This window comes from Lepidothrix coronata, unplaced genomic scaffold (genome assembly GCF_001604755.1).
Source record: "Lepidothrix coronata isolate B3197 unplaced genomic scaffold, Lepidothrix_coronata-1.0 Scaffold3, whole genome shotgun sequence".
In the NCBI taxonomy this organism is placed as follows: Eukaryota; Metazoa; Chordata; class Aves; order Passeriformes; family Pipridae; genus Lepidothrix; species Lepidothrix coronata.
This window is the reverse complement of record NW_016690183.1, coordinates 9,144,508-9,165,612: the sequence shown is the minus strand read 5'-3', so window position 1 is coordinate 9,165,612 and position 21,105 is coordinate 9,144,508. Positions and strand designations below refer to the sequence as shown.

The following is a 21,105-nucleotide window of genomic DNA, read 5'->3' as shown; positions in this document are numbered from 1 at the left end:
TGAGAGTCTTAAAATATCATTCCCCTTCCCTTTCAGAGTGGAGCAGGTGAGTCCTGACACATGATAATGAGTGACAAGTGGCATTTCCTTGTAACCTGTCAGACAGCCTCTCAAGAGTAAAGGTGGTAGAACCCTACTAGATTTCCTCTACCAGTCCTCTACCCTGTGCAGTGACAATCTTTTAAAATGTCCTATTTGAAGAAAATCTGTCACAACAAAATTTTTTATTATTTTGATGAATCTGTGACACACTAAATAGAAAGACATAATATTTTGAACTCCTGTTTAATCTGAAATGAATAACAGCTTTTATTTTTGCTGCTTGATCAAAAGAACATTCATAAGACCAGTCAGAGTCTTTTTCTACTGAATATTACTAATTTATATGTGGAAAAAATGTATGTGCTATATTCCTTTTTGAGGCAGCAATATTTCCAGATTCAAATTAACTTTCAAACTAAAAATAATCAGATTGTTAAGAATATGGAACTGTAGATCTTAGTCAGTTTTTGTATCCCCAACCAGTTCTTTGCAATGCAAAACCTTCAAATGTTGTGACATACAGTTTTTAAATCGACAGGCTAAATCTCAAAGGATCAAATGATAACCAGTGAGGTTCTTGAAAAAGGCCTTCTGATCCCTGTTGTCACTCCCCTACCTGCCTTTTACATTAAATGAATATGGAATAAACTGAAAATAGAACTTCCAGAGGCAGGCATTGAGTACTGACAGTACTGACAAGCACCAGACAGGCATCATTGACATGGTGTGAGCTGCCATGAATACGCAGAGGAAAGGACCTTGCACATTCTTGGACCCCTTGCTGCTGCACTTAGATAATCGGCAGAGTAACTTTCAAACAACTAGGTTTTAAAAAAATCTGTATTGCAAAGCTTTTCTCAGATTCAAATTCTCATTCGATTTAATTTGGCCCAAGACTTGGACTTCAGGGCTGTAAGTGTCAGCATCATAGTTTTTTTGGACTCTCTACTACTATGTACCATTGGAAACTTCTGCCATTTCCAGTGTGAACTGAGGATACATGGCAGCTATCAAGGTTCTCAACAACTCAACATAATATCAGGTTTCCTAAGAGACTATACTGGTTTTGAGTGGAGGCAAGTGGCTGCTTCAGACTCCTGTATGTTACATGTGAATCACTAAACACAATGGGCAAAACATTGATCTACTGCAACGTTTCATACCCTGTTACTACTTCAGTGTGTCACTGTAATCAGAACTTTAAGTTAACAAGATTTCAGATTTGCTTATGACTATGGATATTTAAAATCCTGGTTAAACTTAAAAATGACAAAACCAGATCTGAGTTGAAAGTTTTGATCCAATAGCTGAAATTCAGCTATTGAATGCAATGATTTCATTCTATTCAGCTCTGTTGTAATGATGTCAATGATCCCCAAAAAGAGTACGTTCTTTAATTTTACACCTACTACAATTTGCTCCTCATTTTTATGACAATACTCCTCCATTTTTTTAAATAGAAAACTAATTTGACAAAAGCTATTAATAGTATTAGAAAATAATTCTACTTTGCAAGATTTGGGTGACATAACTGAACAGACAAACGCACTTTCCATAGATAATTAAAATGAAAGGAAAAACTTCCTCTTGTGCATGTAAAATATGATATGAGAAAGAGCTAACCAAAGTACTACTAACATGAAAGTAACATTAGTATTATTAGTATAAAAGTTTGTTAATAGTATTAATATAGCTTTATTATAATCATTACTTGTAGTAAAAAATGGAACTGTATAATTCCACAAACAAAAGTTCCCAAAGATAAAGGCCTGCCTCAGGAAATATTATATTAAAAGAAAGATGAATCAAACATCACATTCATAACAGCATTTTCCTGCAAACAAAATCAGAAAATAACACTTTGTGTTGGATTGCTCAAAGCCAGAAATAAGAAGAAGGGAGAAGAGGTAAGTGTATTCTTTGTGCTCCAAGTTTGTTAAAGAGAAATATAACTCAGTGTCATCCTGCCAAAGGAAAACAAAATGTTTTAGTAATTTCTTGGGAGTTTTGTTGTTGTTGGTGGTGGTGGTTTTTTGGGGAGAGTTGTTTTTGTTGTTTTTTACAGTGGTCTCCCAGTAAAACAACATTCAGGTTATTTTATTTATATATATATACATAGGTATATATATATGTATATGTGTATATATGTGTATGTGTGTGTGTGTGTGTGTGCGTGTTTCACAGGTGCCTGGGAAGGTAAAGAATGCAGAGCTGTTTTCTGCCTAGTTCTGTACCTTTGGAGGATGCTTCAGAACATGAAGGTCATCCCCCTGGGACCAGATAGTGTTTTATAGCATATGACAAAGCTTTATCACACAGCAAATTTGATGAAACATCACTTGTTGCCAACACTATGGAAACCTGTCTAGCCCTTCTATAGATTCCTCTGCACCACAGTCATTCTTTCCCAAATTCTGTACTGTCAAGAATATCAGTTTTGTGTTGCAAATTCCAGAACTGAGAGACATGGGATTTGCTATTACTGTTTTTACAGGTAATTATCTAAGTACCAACACGAAAACGTTAAGAATGCTATTTTCCTCTGCTAGAAATCGTGTGCTAGTGCTGTGGAAAAGCTGATTCCACTTGGCAGTTGGTTTTAATGCATGTGCTAATATGCATAAAATGAGCTGTTAAAAGAGCTACAAAAGGTTAATCAATGAAACCTTCATTCTTGAGAGCATGCAATATAACATCCCACTATTTGAAATCTGAAAAAAAGAAAAGAAAGTAATTTTTTTTGCATTTTAAAAGAATAGATCCTTAAAATGTTGTACATACATATGTTTCGTGGAAAAGACATAGGGGAAGTCATGCCTTTAAACACGTTTTTCTTTACTAAGTAAATATTCTACAAATGATATGCGTAGAATTTTTAGTATTTGTCCTCTGTGGAACAGTGCCTGAGTAGAAATTGGGTAGTGTTAAAATTATGTATTTTATAGTGGCTGCCTCACAGTAAGAGAATTGAGATTTTTTTCCCCAATCAAACATATAAACTTAATGAGTAAGCTTTTTAAAGACAATATCATCTGCTGTTCAGCTTATAGAAACCAAAGTACTTTGGTTGCTCTGTTTCACCTCAGTGCTCATGTGATGCTGCTTCAGCAACATTTGGAAATGAAAAGAAGCAATGTGCAAAAATGCCTGAAGGGATTCACCATCTTTTACAAGACCAAAGTAAAGGCAGAGCAAGCAACATAGAACTAGAAAATGTTTTTTTCCCCAAGTCTATTTTTTTAGCAAAGAATAACCACTTCTGTCAACCAAGCTGCAAAAAAAAATAGACAGTGCACATGGTGCATGATGCCATTTGAAGGAAGCACTTTGATAGAAACTGCTTTTACTTCTGTCAATGTCAGTAGAAAATGCCAAAGTGCCACGATACACATAACAGTTGTGCATGACTGTGCTAACCAAAAAAAACAGCAAGGGCCAAGCTGACTTAGAAGAGCTGCATTGCTTGTGTAAAAGATGAAATTCATCCTTTGAGCTAGATGTCATTGATGCAAACCAGGAAGTCAGCAGAAGCACTATGAATTTACAATGGTATGACTGAAAACAGAATCTTTCCTCTAGCACTTAAGTTTTATGCAACATAAAATATGCATGGATGCTTGACAACTCTTCCTTTCATTATATACAAAAGTGACTCTCTCTTCTCTCTAAAATAACACTGTCAAACCAAGAGGGACTGCCAGAAACCTGTCACAGATAATAATCTATTTTTCCCAGGTTCCTGAATAGCAATGAAAAAGAAGATATTGAGTGTCAGTTCCCAGCACATAAATTTAAGTTCCATGCCTGTAATTAGGACATGTTCCCCCCCCAAAAAAAATGGCATTTTATATTACAATGATTTTTAATTTTTTTCCTGTAAGTAATTGGCTAGAGATGTTGTGGGACACCTACCCAAGGATTAGTGATAAATAAGTTTAAGAATTAAAAATTGCAAAAATCCTGGTAAACTCAAATGACTTGCAAGGACATTTGCACTACACAGATTATTCATGCTTTTACTCAAAGTGCAAATGCAGCAAATGCAGGCTTTAAAAGTAAAGAAAATTCTTTATTTCCCTTGCATTTGGAGAAGATAAAGAGGTGAAAAGAGCACAGGCAAGTTTAATTTACATAGTTGATAGCTTCATACCACAGTGGTTCTGCACAGTGTTATGTAGACCCCTGCCTGAAGATTCTGTACCCTTTTTTTAAAAACACTATTACATAGTACACGTTCATGACATTTGGTCTCCCAGTCTGTCCCTAAACATCTTTTTTAAGTGTACAGAAAATAATTGTCTTATGTTTTAAGCGGAGACTGGGTCTCCAGTATTTTTTCTTCTCCCCTCTTCTAATTTCTTTTAAAACCCTAACAACCATTTTCCTGTCCCAGCAAGGTTTTATGCCTACAAAAGTTTTTTCTAAAACAATGAACTTTTCCAAAGCTGCAAACTTTCCCTTCGCTTTTACATCTGTAAGCCACCTTCTAGTCTGCACACTCTCTGCTGTGGTTTTTTCTTCTGAAACAACACAGGTTGTGTCTCTGCTGTCTTTGCAATCAGGTCCAAGGAATGATCCATGTTCCCCTGGACAGTTCACCCAACACAGCTCACATCTGCAGTGCTCATGGCTAGTCCTTCCATTTCTGTCCCCACCATGCAGCAGTTTCTGGAGCAGTAGCCACTCTCTGGGGTCTCATCTTATTGTCCCACGTGCCCACCCTGTGTAAGCCACGCACAACACTAACTGCTTCATGCCTGTCATGTGATTAGCATTACATGATCACAGTTACAGCAGTCTTGCCACAACAGTTCAGGCTCTGCCCCTGACCCTGCATGTCCTTCTTTGGGTCTGAGACACATTGTGAATGCTTTGGTTCTAAAAATGGATATCTCTTCATGAAGTGGTGAATAATAAGAAGTTCACCCCATACTCTGTGATATTTGCACTTTTTAAGCCATGACACCCAGAATATGTTGTGTCTACAGAAAGGGGTAGGAAGTGGAGCAGGGGGGAAGGAAAGAGCATGAGAGCCTGTAAGGGGACAGACTCTTGCACAGAAGTACTGGAGGACAAGCCAGGCTGGCAGAGTTAAGATCTGCTCTGTTCATACTGTCTATTGTAATAGACTCCAGACCAGTCTATCCAATGAACTATTCCTGGATCGTGGTGCTGATGGCGGAGAAACTATTGATGCAGTTGAAAGATGATATTAGATGTGATGCAGCCTGTTTCCAAAGAGGACAGCCATAGCAACAGGACCTTGAGATGAAACAAGGATCTCCAAGGGTCTCCTCAACTCATTCAAATGGTTTTATTATTTGACCAAATACCGATGGTCTGTGAAGTTTGTGCATAGCTGGCAAATTAGCTGAGTAAATTCTCCTACTGATACATGGCTATATGCACAATGGTACATATACACATGTACAGAGGCTATAACTTATACTATCAATTAAAAAGCGAGTGCATTCTTTTTACTCTCTACTACTCCACTTACTCATTGCCATTTACAGACTATCATAACTGCCAGACTAAATAGGCAGTAGCAGTATATCTTTAAGTTATGACAAATGATTAATCACACCCTGGGCTATGTTGCAGTCCGAAATTCGAATATCAGCAGAAAAAGAATTGCTAGGATTAAACAGGAAGTGTTGGTCTACAGAGGCTGGGGAAAAAAACACCATCTAAAAGACCAGACAAGATCCATTGTCCTGATCTCCCCCAGCAAGATGTAGAAAGACTTTGCTTGATGCTATCAGATATGCCATTGTTTTCTCCCTCCCTGTGTAAATCCTTCTTTTGGGTAAAGCTGATCACCCTTCCCCAATGTAACCCTGCTTACTGGAAGTATCAAACCTTTTTCCCCAAATTGTAAATACTGTATCTGAGAAATGTAAAATCATTTTTCCCCTTATATCACCCCTGTTACTGAAAATGCTAATAGATTGTGGAAACCCCTGTTTGGAATACCCCTGCCTCCTCATTAGCATGTAAACCCCCGAGACCCTTAAGTAGCACTCGTGTGTTCAATAAATCATTCCAGGTTTTGCCTCTATATCTGGGATCATGTTAACTTTATTGGACCATTACAGGGTTAGATGTGCTCAGTCAACTACTTCTTCCTGAAATAGAAGCAAAAATAGACTTCAAATAGATTTCCTACATTTTCTCACTAGTTTGAAGGAAAAATAAATCTGCTACATGGTGAATTAAAAAGCTAGCACAGCACGAAGTCCAATCGAGTTTCTCAAGTAGTACTAACATCTACAGAAAAGTTTATAGGAACCACCACATCCTGTAATTAACTGCAAACCAGGCTTTCACAAAATTAGTAAGTTTAAGCCAATGGTTCTGGAAGGCACTCATGCCATTGCTGAAAGAACTGGCTGACATTATGGTGCAGCTGCCACCTGTTGCAATCTATGACAAGCCTTGTTCTGCATAGGTGTGTGAATCCTGGAAAAAGGCTTTCTCAAAAAAACACCTCTATGGAAGAGGAGGCAGAGATGGCAAACTACTATACTGGGGGAAAGAATGTAACATTTCTCATATTCAGTCTTTCGGATATTAGAAAACATTCCATTAATTTCCTTTATATTATATGAATACTCAGGGTTGTCCTGGGGATACTACTGTCAGGTTGTGCATAAACACAACAAATATAACTATGGCTCCTGCCTCTATCATATCCTTTCGTTTAGTTCTTTATAACTAATCTAAAAGGAGAGTAATAATGGAAAAAACCAAATTCATGTCAATCAGAACATGCAAGACCTGGAAGAGTTTAAAATGCAAACAAAAGTGTATTTTGCAATGTCCTTTCCAGCATCACCATCTTTCTCATCCAAGAGGCAGTGCTTGTCTTAACTAAACATCCTTGGCTTGCTAAACCAAGTGTTAAAGACATGTCTCTTCATGCTCTCTGGTGTTCCACAAAAACATGCAGATAGAATCCACTGAAGTAAAAATCCATGTTCTTACTAAAGTAACTTCAAAATACTAGGCACCTCTGTAGCATTTCGTGCTAAGGGGCTTATCTTTCATTCATCAGTCAAAATCAAAATTTTCAGACTTGACTAGAACCAGACTACCAATAACTGATGTGGTCACAGCAGGAAAAGGCAACATAGAAAGCAACTAAAATGATTCCACTTCCTGTAAACTTAATGAACTAATAAAAAAATTAGAAGGGTAAGTTTCCAACTAGTATCATCCAGATCCTCTCACATAAATTACACTCATTTGAGCAGTAAGTTAAAATTACCATTTAACTACTAATTTTCCAGTTGTTTTTGTTTGCTTTTTTTCCCTGAAGAAAATTCAGTGCTTAAATAGTAGTTGCAAAAAGACTTATTTCATCTTCAGCTGCTAATATAGAGAGTGAATAGCAAAGGTTCTCTCTAACTCTGTTCTACAGCCCAGAGGAAATGAGGTCAAAACACGTAAACTGAACTTCAGTCTCCTGGATATATTTAGGAAACTTGTCTAGGGGAGCACCCTACTTTCTTGATTCTGGGGTTCCTCCATGTTTGCAAGGAGCCAGTACAACCAACAAATAACTAAATTACTCTCAGGGACATATCTGAAAATGGTACATCTGTGTTTTAGAATGCATAGCTTGTGCTTGGTAGGCAACTCTCCAGCAAAAATCAGTGACTGATGAAGTGGAATTCACAAAAATCTGAACTAAACTCATGAGTTTTCTTAGGCAAAATAAAGTCTGCAATCAAGAACTCTATTTCTTGCTCTGATTGGTTTGAGTCTGCTGTACCAGGATGCTAAACCAGACTACAAGAAAAATGTGCTGTAAAAATTATAATAACTACTATAAGCATACCCGTGCCTCAGTTCTGTGGAATTCAAAAATGCAAATACTTATTCATGCAGTTGCATTCACTGCTTAAGATCAATAGCCAAAAATAAACATACAGAGAGAAACAGAGAGACAAAACTGGCTGTGAAGAATTTAATTTTCTAACATTCAGACTCTTCTGATGTTAAGTCATCATGTGCCTTTCATGGACAGAATTTCTGTGTCTCATCTCAATCATGCTGACAAGTGCCTCGCGGGTATCTGCCTCTACTTACTAACATTCAGTGTATAACCCAGTATCAAGAATATGAGAAAGACCTGGTGGGAAATGTTATCTTCCCACCAGAAGTGCACTTTTGCTCTGTGTATACACATTCCCTATTTAAGCCTTCATTTAGCAACCCAGGCAAAAATACTTCTCGATCCCCACATAAAGTGCCCCTGGGAATTGTCACTGGAAGAGTACCACTTTAGATCTGTCATAGAGAGACATTTTATTGCCTGAAGGATGCTATCTTAACCCAAGGTCTAAAATATAAATGAACTGCAATTCAGATGACTTGAGATCTAGCAGAAAGACAGAAGGGTGGAAAGCTTCCCAGAGATTCCACAGGGAGAAGTCTGATTTATTTAATACAGATAAATATGACAAAAAGATGTTCATATCCCAAGTTCTAATAAGTTTATGCTTGACAGGAGGAACTGAAGGCAGTCTTGAGTAGCAGCTAATACAAAATGTTAACTAATAGAGTTGGAACAGGAAAAAAAGGAGCTGCAAGCAGATAAATTCGAGTTAAAGGCAGGAGATTTTCAACATCAAAAATTTTTCTGTTAAGATATTATGGTCCAAGGGAGATTATGTCATTTTTCAATGACTTATCATTTGTATTGTGTGGTAAAATCCAAGGGAGCTTCATAGATCCTCTAGTATTTAAGTTGAGCAGAGAATGTTTAAATATGAAAGGTCAAAGCTGGCTATGAAAAGACAAGTGAGAAAGTAAACAAAGCATAAATCAAAATTATTTTCGAATCTGCCACCATGGAAACTTCACCTTTTCTCCAGAGGCAGAGAAGTTCTATTCTATATTCAAACAGGAATTTGGAGGTTGCTTTAAAAAAAAACATTGTAAAGCAATTAGATGATTCCTCACGAGTATTTTTTTGAATGTTACTATTGTTTCTTTGAGCAAAGCAATACTCTATGTCTTTGTTAATGAGTTACCAATTTTTTCCCATATTGAAAGCCTCAGAAAAGTTTGGTTTCATTATGAAGGTATTTGGGTTAAGTTGCTGAAGCAGGTAGAAAAAACTAGGTGAAAGAAAAGGAGGTGATTGGGAGACAGGCTGTGGCTTAACTCTACTCTAAACAGCATTTGCATGTGGCTTTGGGAAAAGTTTCATAAAAGTTTTTATAGCTAAGAGGGATTGAGGAGTATGACATTTTACAGTTGTTGCTTTTCTGTGCTCAAGAAAGAAGACACTAGCTTGTTAAAGCTTTTAAATAAATACAACTTCAACAGCAACTTATTCTTGCAAGATCACGAATATTAAGTAGCTTCTTGGGGTAAGCAGGTAGTTTATATTAAACTAAATTACTTTTAAACTTTAGCAGAACATCACAATCCTTTAGTATGCAAAACTATATTGGAAATATTCTTCTAAAAAGTCCTAAAAGCAAGAACACTTTTTTCTTCAATCTTCTCAGCCTAGCATTGTTTCCATCAATCCCTTGGGTAAATCCAACAAGTTCTAGGGAATTTGTGTGAATCTCATAGTGACAAAGGCAGAATTTAGTCAAAACTATATGGAGCAGTAAAGATAAATCTCTTGACAGTTTTCTGAGATTCTCTCCTATTATTAATCCCTATTCTGGGACATATACAATTGTGAAGATATTAATCACAGTTTACTCTGCAGAGAAAAAGTCAATAACATGTTTAACTCTTGATTTATACACAAGCTTTAAGTATTTCACCTGTGTAATTCTGCACAGTCAGTAGCTTATTTTTCTAATTAAAACTTTATTTCAGCTCTCAGCAGACCTGATTTTCCCCCTACTAACAGCAAGTTTATTAACATAACTCTCATCAATCAAATGGTAGTAGTGTCTTAATGAGAGTAATGTAGGAAAAAATAAAATCAAAGTTGTTGACTTTGTAAAACAGCTTTGCCAGTCTGTTCACAGGTAAACAGTGCTTACTAAATGCTTAACAGAATGCTGGGCAGGGTAGGGTAGGGAAGGAATTTTTTACTGTTTAGAGACCTGTTTTGAAGGTCCAATTGGCAAGACCATGAAAAAAAAAAGGAAATAATTTGCTCAGTAAACAAAATCAGACAGTAAGTCTAACTACAAGGACTAATCACCTTTGTCCCTTTCTTATGTACTACAAACTGAAGGCTCAACTGCACATTAACATAAAATATTATGTTTCACTCAGTATTTTGTTAGGGACATCAGAGTGTACATCTTACTGACGTAAAAAATTTATTACTGTTTTCTACCTTCTCTTTATTGTCTAGAATTGTCTCAAATGTATAGAACTGAGGTTGTGGTTTGAAAATAACTGAAGGCACAAACAGAGCACAAGTTAAACAGTATCTAGTATCATTAAAGAAGAAAATAAAATGGATGTTGGAAAAAAAAAGAAGTGACCTATAGAAAGTTATCTAGATATTGCTAATGCTAACATCAACTACCTGTGGCATTTTAAAAGCAGTAACAATAGAACAAGAGAGGGAACTAAGGCATGACAGACAGGAATATCTCATACTTAGGTTAAAGATAATTTTGACCTCCAAACAATAAGTGCAGAAGCTTCAGACACACAAAACCATTTTCATAATTTTAACAATATAATTTTTATATTACATAGTCCAAGAATAAAGTACTGAGATGACTTATCCTGTCAATAAAGATGAAGAAGATTGATCAGGAAACAGATAATTTAATGAAAAATTAAATACAGTGAAATCTTCAGCAGGCAGGATGTGCAGTTAAATAAATGAAGGAACAATTAAGTGTCTATTGGAAGACCAAAGGAGAACATTCAATAGGACATAAGCACTCTTGCTGTGTTCTGCTAGCACTGTGAAAAAATGATCCCTGACAAATACAGAACAGACAGCAGGGAAGGATCTATGGGAGACAAAGAAAACTGCTAAGAACAGACTATCTGATGGCAGCTCTCCATTCCTGTGATTTTAAATGCAAAGCAATGTCTGCTTCATGATTCCAGTGAATCACTTATGATTGATCCAAATGTTTTCCCACAGCATTCTATGTGACTTCTCTTAATCAAGGTATTTACACAGAAGTAAAACTTTTTCATTCATGCTATTTGATCACCTTAGAGTATTGTATCCCTCCATTCACTGTATAAAACAGAATAAGTAGAAGTAATTGGCATAAAAAATGAAGTACAAACCTATTTCTGGTTTCTCAGATTAGTAGTAGCTCACAGTCAATAGATTCTGCTTGCTGATTATTTGATGTTCTTGCCTCTAAATCTTACAGCTGTCTACAAAACTTTTTACAATGTCCTATAGACTATTCACCTTGCTGATTCTATTGCTAAGTAGTAAACACAGGTCCATGTACTACTGTGGAGGCTAGAAGTGCAGTTGCTTTAACTGTGCTTTCTATGCATTATTTAATTTTTACTTCTGTAAAGTGAAGTGTCATCAAAATACATAAAATTGCAGCTGCCTTTTTCTCCTTAAACAAAATATGAAATATTTTAATTAAAATATTAAAATCTTAAAATCTTAAAAATAATATTAAATTTTAAGTTTTAATATTAAAATTTAATATTAAAATATTAAAATCTTTTTCATCTACTGTCTGATCCCTCTTAGTCATCAAGAGACACTTCATAAAGTAGTTTAGTAAGGAGGTTTGCCATGCCCAGTTACCAGTGAGAGAGGTGGGAATTTAACTATATGTGAGAAATGGGAAGGCTAGGCTCTCCTGTTTATATGAACTCTGCTCATGTTAAGTTAGAGCTCCCTGAGTCAGTGTATGCAACTTTAAGGTATTTAAGGAGAACTATGAAAAATAAAAACAGGCAAACTAGAACTCTGTTCCATATCAGCATCTTTACTGCAGAGATGTGCAGGAACAAACTCTGGCACCTGCACATCAGTTTACAGTTCTCTCATGTAATTCCTGCCAGCCAGTTCAACTACTGTTTCTATAGCCAGCACTAGACTGCCCAGAATGAAGTACTGATGTCCCCATGTTAATGTGGAAAGCTGACTCTAAAAGCTACTTAGCTAGTTAGTAAATTATGAGAGGTGCACAGAATAAGGACTAAAAGAGACTTTAACTTCCTGATGGGAAAATGTGATATTACAAGTGGCAGGAGTAAGTACAGCAAAGCTATGAAACAGAAAACACGTTTGCATATAGGATGCTGTTTTAGTTAGTCTAGTTCTCTGTGATAACCAGGCTTCATTCCTTCTAGTGGACAGAAGTCTATTCATACCCTATAGAATTATTCATACCCTACACATGCAGTAACATAGAAGGCTGCATATTTGACTGTGTAAAATCCTGCTTTGTCAGCTTTTAAAAATAATCAATGAAAAAAATGTGCATCTTGTATCTATAGGACCAGAGTGGTCAAGGGTCTTTGTGTCAAAGGCAGACCATTTTGACTTCTAGTAAGCTCAGCAGTTTTATATGATGCATCTGTTAATTCCCTGCACAAGAAGAGAACAAGAAGGTTGCTGTTATATTTGCTGTACAACAGCAGAGATCCTTCTCCAGCCTTCCCTGGCAGATGCCGTATCTTGCTTTCCTATGTTCAGACACACAATTCATTTCACAGGCACTGAAACGCCTGTTGCAACACAATTAACAACAAAGTATTAAACTAAATCAACATTTTCCTAGGATAACTATGCAAATCTAAAAAGTCCATACAAATATTTATGGTAAAAATGAATAATTTTTCTTTTAATGAGAGTTTCTTAATTATTGGGAAGTAATAGGAGCAGCCTAATTTTTAGGCTACTCTCAAAAAATTGAGTACACTCCCCTTTTGAAACGAAATATTTTTGCAGAGAAAACTCCAAGACAGGTGGAAGAAAGCAAAAAGAAGCAACACTGCCTTATACATAATGGGTGATATATTTTCTGGGTTTCTTGACAGAATAAGAATATTTATATCTTCTTTTTTAATCTAACAACTATTTCATATTCTTATATCTCTTACTCAGTGAAACATACAATAAAGGATTTAATGCAGTTGTAATATAAATTTTAAATTTTGTAAAATGATTGTTTTAAGTTTTAGGTACATGATGCTTTTAAACAACACCAACAAAAATTATACCAAACTTAAAAAAAAAAACCCTCACACTTACCTGACGAGATGTCTATCCGGTTCTTCTTCACTTGGGTGACATTGATGTGGACACTGACTTTGCCTTCGTTTATGTCAACTTCAACATTTCCCAGGTCATCCGCAAAGTTGCTGAAGACAAGAAGCCCATTTGGATTCCAGGTTCGGAAAAGGAAGCTGACCGAAAACAGATCCTGGCTTGGACGACCAGGAACCTCAAGGTAACTGGTGGCATTGAAAAAGACAGGCACTGTATGTGGCTCCACACAAGAAAAACTTAAATTTCCCTAAATAAAACACAAAAAAAGAAGCAAAAATATAAGCAAAATTGTAAGATTCCACTAAATTCATAGTACCTTAGAAAAGTATTCCAGATTTTTTCAGCCTAGAGACTACTATAATCAATGCGTATTACATATAAAGATGTGTAATTAATGTTATTGTTACTATTATAATGTTGTTGCTGATTTTCTGTTTTTTCTAGCAGTGGCCCTATTATATTTTGTACTGTCCATATGCAAAATAAAAGGTAGACTTTGACCTGAAGAGTTGTAATCTAAGACTGGAATGAAAACTTTAATGTTTCCACTTCAAAGACAAATAAATGAATCGCAGATAAACTTGGGTTGTCCATGGTCATCATAGAAACCTATAACAGAACAGCAATTATAAAAATAAGTCCAGCTTTCCAAATACCCTTACATCATGTGTCAATCAATACAATACATGAGGTTGGGAAAGAAGGGTATATAATACCTCATGAAGAGCCAGCCTCTCTGTTATGTTTTCTGCTGGATAATACTACATAAACTAATACCTCATTTCATGAAGCAGAAGGATTTGGAGTAGCTGATCATGAACAATACCTAATACTTGTAGTCAGTAAATAATTTTCTTTATAAAAGAAACTACAGTACAGTTTTCGTAGTGTAAAATTTTACTCCTTGGAAAATTGGCAAAAATCCAGTCAACTTTATTGATTTACAAGGCTTTAAAATGTATCTGTAAACAAGACTAGAATTAGGGATGTAAATTTTTCATTCTGCTTCTCGTGTCATTTTTCAAAAAAGACCACAATGGTAGGATGTATTACTATTCCTTTTCCTTAGAAATCGTAAATAGTTTGTAGAAATCTATGTGCAGAATTAATTTTAAATGCATTAATGCAATATAAAAGAAAAACTTCCTCTGCTGAAGAATTCCTAGACTATGTGACAAAGTGGTTCCTGTCCTGTGGTTAGGTTTTCTGCTGCCCTGTTGCAGGTGAATATTATGTGGCAATTTTAGTTCTATTTGGGAAGGAAGAATTATATCTGACGCAGTATGGAAATTATTACTCGGATCAAGATAGCAATTCCTTTGATATTTATTTGTATATTGAGAAAAATATTAAGGTTTGAACAACATTTTTAGAGGTACATAGATTTTTAGAAATGAGACCCACTTGAGCAGGGTTCAGAATCTCACAGGAGTCACTCCACATCTTCATTGCATAGCTATTTTTAAATGCTATGTTACTGACTTCCTGATATAAGCTTTTATGTCACATTTTATACTGTATTCATAGTGTATAAATGCATCTGAGGGAAGGTAGAGAATTTGGAAGCAAGGTAGGAACTTTTTGTTTGAAAATGTGTGGGAGAAAAGACCTAGGTAAATCTTTTTAAGAAGTAAATATTTTCAATTGGAGGTGGGCTAGATGATGTCAATATGCAAGCTTAAGCACTCATTTGATGATGTCCAAACCCATCATTTTTTAAAAGAACATCACATCAGAAAACAATTGATCTGTGTCATAACAAGATATAACCCGTATGGCTGATTCAGCTTCTTATACAGAATTCTCATGTAAAAAAAAAAAAAAGATTAAAAATAATATTTTTTCTTGAGCACTCAGATAGGTGCTTTGATTATTCTGCATAACAGACTCTGTTTCCTACAGAACCTCAGAAGTTATACACAGTCCACCTATAAAGACCAGTAGAATTAGTAGTAACTATACTATCAGGTTGGCAGCTTCCATGATCAATTAAGGAACACTAATGTTTCCAGTAATCTGAAACTAGAGATTTCTTTAAATTGATTTCTTTGATATGTTCTTTATGACAGAACCTCATGTTCTTTTAATGCACCCAAGTTCCATGGATAGAAAAAAAAATATCCAAGGAATTAGGAAAATAATTAGCTAAAACAATGAAAAAACCTTTTAAATAACTGTGTGATGAGAGAAATTGCAAGTACTTTATGAGTAAAAGCAAAAAAACTTCCTTGCTAAGCTGCTTGGCTATTCTGAGTATTTTTTATGGTTTTGATTCGCTTTGTGATTAGGTTTTTTGTTTGTTTGTTTTTGTTTAGTTGGTTTTTGTTTGGTTGGGTTTTTTGTTTTGCTTTTTTGGGGGGGTTGTTTGGTTGGGGTTTTTTTTGGGTTTTTTGTGTTTCTTTTTGGGGGGGTGGGGGGATGTTATTTAAAAGTTACCTGGAGATTTTAGTTTTACATTTTCAGCCAACTAAGCATTAACTCAAAATAGTTAACTTGCTCGTGGTGAATAGTTTTAATCTGAACATTTCAAAGTGTGCGACAGAATACATTTGGTTAAACCACAAATTTAACTTACATTAAAAAAAAGGTGGAGACTGTCTGTAACCCTTGGTTATCATTCTGAGTGTAATGTCACCCTCAATTAGAAACAACTTCTGTTACATATTTGAGGCAGTGCTGTGTAGACTGAGAAGGCAACAGCATTTTTTAAGAGATGACATCTCATGGTTCAGTCACAGATGACAATTAAGAGGTGCTCAGAGAGCATTCTGTTAGACATTTTGAGTTTCTTTTGCTGCCTTGTTACCGAGAGGAACTCACAATTTCCTTGTTACAAGAAGTCTTTTATACCCAATTGATACTCTCCTGTCATGCTGATGTTTTGGATACTTGCATGTATAACACCTATTAATGTTAATGGCACTGAATGGATTCAAATCCTTTTTCACATCAGTGAATGCGTTTCCCATGGACAGCCTAGCTGCATAAAAAGTTTCTTGAAGAAGTAACACATAATTCTAATTTCTTTGATAGTTAGCATTTTCCCTACTGAGCTATTCAGATTAATATGAACTGGATTATTGATTCCTTCTATGATTGTAGTTCACGAGATGACTCCTCTTTTAAGTACAGTCCATCTTATATAGATTGCTCACTAGTTCTAGGTCAAGAGTTCAAATTAATCTGCAGCTTGTCTCTATAATAGCCTCCCCATTTTTCAAAGAGAATGAGATCCTCTTCTGTAGATTCAGAGTGACTTGCTGAATAGTTCTCTGGACAATGACATCTGAAAGTCAAATATATACTGTGCATTAATATTGAAACTGTTGGTCTTATCAGAGAACTTTTCAAAATACATTGATAGGGAAAAGGTAAAAATAACTGATTTTGTGTAGCTTGAGCCTTGTATCATAATCTTTAATCTGTATGGCAAATTAGATTTGTGTTTACTTCTTATAAATAAATTTTGCTTATCCAAATTCAAATATTATCCCTTGCATAAATACTACTGGGTCTTAAAACTTTTCCCAATTAATAAACCTACTGGCCGAATAGGCAGTTCCCAAAAGAGAAGCAATGAGTTTATTAAGACTATGCTGCCTGCTAAATCAGGATGGTTCATAAAGAACAGACAATGTGCTGTATGCTAATGTTTTTTGTGTTATTTCTGTATTTTTCTTAAAATAGCTTATTACATATTTTTGAGCTTAACACACTGTTTGGTTAATATAAATAATTTAAATAAAACACTCAGCTTAAATTTGCATATGATTCCACTCAATAGTACATGGCATAGGAGAGGCAGAATTGGGTGAAGCATAGACCTACTGAATGTAAGGATGGAGAATAGCAAATATGATTCTCCTCTGCATTTTTCAGTTACAGGCTTTAAAACTGGAGAGACTGTTTTGTGGAAACTAAATACAATTAGCACTCTCATTGTTTGCCCTTAATATACCTCTAGGTAGGAAAATCTGATAAAATGACTAAATTCCTAAACTTGAATTTCTCTGTACTACTTCTTGTTAACTGCATATCCTAGTCTTTTCTCAGTATTAGTACAAGGGTCAATATTATTCATTTATGCAAAGGAATGAAAGTCCTAGAAAGCTTGTTATATTTTACTAGAAAACATGGAAAAGATGGACTGGAAGATAGTTTACTAGCATGTTCCCTGTTTCTGTTTTAGTCCTGAGTCGAGCTGCATACAGATGTTAGCATCTACTGCATAGTCAGTCACTGCCAACTCTTGTTTACAACTTGATTCAGGAGAAAAGCAGATACCTGATATTCTCTGTCTCAGCTGGCCTTTTCTCCATTACTCTCTTCTGACTCATTGGTGAGAACAAATCAGGCTCCACCAATAAGAACAATAACTGCTCAAGACCATCCCTTTGTCTTGGTCTTCCTTAAGAGCTGTTGCCATTTTAAACATAACAAAAGACTCACAGACTTTTTACCCCTTATTATTACCCTCTAAATCTAAAACAAATATATTACTGAAGTTAGTATTTGACTGTATTTTAGATTTAAAATACTTTTAATTTGTCTTTTCACTCTTACTCTTCAATAAATTTAAAAGATGCATGGAGGTGTTTTTTTACTCATAATACGCATGTATATGAGGCATAATTATTTAATTTAATTTTTTTTCAGAGACAAATGATCATCATCTCTGATTTTCTGGGCCTCCTCATTCTGTAAAATTAACTGTGTGACTTCTGAAATTCAAATATCTTCATCTAAGAATATTATTTTCTTCTGTCTCACACCCCTTTAAAATCCTTCTTTCCTCTGAATTTTTTCCCTCCCTTATGATATTCTCATCACCACACAGCTTACTTTGTTTGTGTTAACCCTCATTACACTTTTTTATGTCTTGGCCCTCTTTGGGACAGGGTGTGACTACTGTTATGAGTTTGTATATCTCCTACAATGCAGCTTTGATCCCTGTTGGATTGCATAAGTACCACCATCATAACAATGCTTAGCAACAACAGCAGTTTCAAACAAGTCTTTTTTGGCATGCTAAATCAGGCTAAAAACTAGGAGGGAAAAAGGTTTTGTAAAAATCATAAAAATTCATCTTGATTTAGAGTAAAATTGATTTTGCTTTTGAAGGGCTGAAGCAATTAAAGGAATTCTACTGAAAACAAAGGTCACTTCTATTTTTATAGCCATTCTCAGAATTGGAAATCAACAGAATCATCAAATTAAACTAGCATTCCATAACCTCTTGATGTAGCACTAATATTGTCAAGGCTTTTTTTGAGGATTTTACTTTCATATTATAGGCAAAGGAATTTTAAAAGCAAAGAAACAAAGAAAAACAAGAATGATGATTTTTCAGAGACTTTACAGGTCTGCTAGTTGTGGCTAGGATTTTAAAGGATAGGATTTGCAATACAGAAACCTCTTAAGTAGCACTTCTGCTCAGAAAGATTATGTCCTGCTACCTTGCAATGGGTTCGACCGTGCAAAATGCAAAGACATACAAAGATCTTTTCCTAAATCAGGCATCAATCTTTGAAATCATGGTTACATTACAGCTGAAAATGCCCTGCAGGAAGTAAAGCACAGGCAATTTTGAAGAAAAAAAACCAAAAAAGTCATCAGAGATACAGGAGTTCATGAGAATGGGTCAAAAAATTCTAAAACTGGAGTCTTACTGCATGGCATAAATATCATGCTCTTTGCCTTTGACAACACTGAAGAAATTCATATACAGAAGCTGTTCTAGATATCAGGTTGTATTACTGAGTTTGTATTGGCACACAACACATATTCAAGATTATTCTGGACCATTTAGCCCTAGAGTTTATAGAATCACATGGAACTTCAGTTTTAATATCCAAGGAGTAACTAAATGTTAGTCAATCCATTGCATGACATCATCACTGTGTATGTATAACTTCACTATTTATTACATCAAGAGAAAAGCAATAGTGGAAACCTGCATATTTTTAGCAGGACTTAGTGAAGGCTGTAAGCTTGTACTGAAGAAAGCCTTGAAAAGTTATTCAAACCATCTCAAACTCATGGCAATAATACATTTATTTCTTACCCATATAGCCTTATATGCCAGCAAGCAGTTTCAGGAACAGAGTTTCAAAGCCTTAAAAGCACAATAATTAAAGTACATTCTTTCTTAATCACCCTGTCCATAAAGCCACAAGTCTGAACATGAAAGCAACTATGAACACTTAAGTAAGATCAAAAATAGAATAAAATGCTAATAATAAGTTCTGCAATGTTAATAAGTAAAACAATGATTTTCAAGTCTAATATCCTGAGGCTTTTCAGACCTACCAGAAAAGCCTGTAGAAGCATTCCCTTACAAAGACTTTTGCACTCCAGCAATTCAGTTAGCTCAGAAAGAATGGAATATACCAGGATTAAAAGCCACAAGAAAGCTGCAATTAATTTAATAATAAATCTTGTCTGCACTGTTTTTGGACTACTATAATTTGAGAGGAAAAGAAAGAAGTACTTACCGGTTCAGTTGATATTCTTTTAAAAAGTAGTTATCTGACACTAATTTAGTATCAGATAACAGTAGTTATCTGACGCTAATTTTGGTTACAGGAAACAAGACCCCAGAAGTAAAATGCTCAGATGTGATGATGATGAGGATGATAATAATAATAATAACAATAATAATAATAATTCACAAATGTACATACAATAAGATCTTTGGGTTTGTGGTAAAATTTGTTTCGTGTTCTAAATTATTCCAGTATACCACAAGGATATCAGCTACACACACTCATAAACCTTCTACTGTTCTTTAGAAGGAGAAGTAGAGGTGCAGATGACCATTAAATTATGCTCTTACCACATTTGAAGGTTCCAATTTCTTCCTCTTGGCAAGGTCAGTGATATTATTGCCATTGTAGTTGATGCTCTCCATGCAGCCTTTGAAGTTTTTTCTGCTGTTAGAACTTGGCTTCCCAGAAAAAGGCATGCCTCCAAAGGTTATCTATGAATGGAACAGAGAATGGCATATAGTTACTAGAAGGCAAAGACTTTTAAATCCATTTACTGTAGATGCATTTGTTTTCTTTGAATACTCAAACACAGAAAATAAGAGAGCTGGCTACACTGTTAAAAGAGGAAGAGTGTATTAGATAAGCACTGCAAAAGCACAAAGATATCTGTAATGAATTTGTGATTGCAAATATTTATGGTAGGAAATCCCAAGTATTATTACAATTGTCCAAATTGTGGACAGACACACATCACAGTTGTTCATATATGAACTACTCTTCTGATTGCTACCAGACAATATGCATTTCAAACAAAGAAATTGGCATAAATGTCCATCCCAGTATTTTTTCTAAACAAAAGTAGACATGAAATTAGCCAGATAATCTGATTCAAATGATTAATTCAGCTCTAACCATGTGCCAGAGCTCAGACTATAGCACAGCAATGGTGGCCTCCAATACGGTACATTATTTTCCCTTAACTTTTATATATCTGCTTCATCTAGAAGAATTTACAGAATCACATAAAGATGTTATCCTCTGTTAGACAGAAGGATCTTCTACTATGGAGAACATGATTTTTTGATGCAGTTATAGTCAATGAGGAGTTACCACATGATTTAGCAGGCCAAATCAGCTACATAAAGATGAAGACAAACACTCAAAGACTTGGATGAGACAAAATAGAAAAGAAAGAATTTTGTAGAAAAGAAGAAAAATGGCAAAAAACACATACCATGACAGTGTGTTAAGAGCAATTTACAGGATTATTTTTTTGACTTTGAAAATACAATCAGAACTAATGTTTATTCCTCTTTTGTGCTAACTTTTCTGAAAGAGATTAACCTAGAAACTATTTTGTCTATGAGAAGA

General features: G+C 35.2%; 1 protein-coding gene across 2 annotated transcripts in view; it reads right to left on the bottom strand.

The window, feature by feature from the left end:
• CNTNAP2 (contactin associated protein-like 2) overlaps positions 1 to 21,105 on the bottom strand; it is a 1,033,702-nt gene that overhangs the window by 520,547 nt on the left and 492,050 nt on the right. For both annotated transcript variants that reach the window (XM_017822277.1, XM_017822284.1), the window contains 2 exons: positions 20,082 to 20,225; positions 13,229 to 13,493 (listed from right to left, as the gene is read on the bottom strand). In XM_017822277.1, coding sequence (XP_017677766.1) covers positions 13,229 to 13,493; positions 20,082 to 20,225 — 409 coding nt within the window. The remainder of the gene's footprint in view (positions 1 to 13,228; positions 13,494 to 20,081; positions 20,226 to 21,105) is intronic.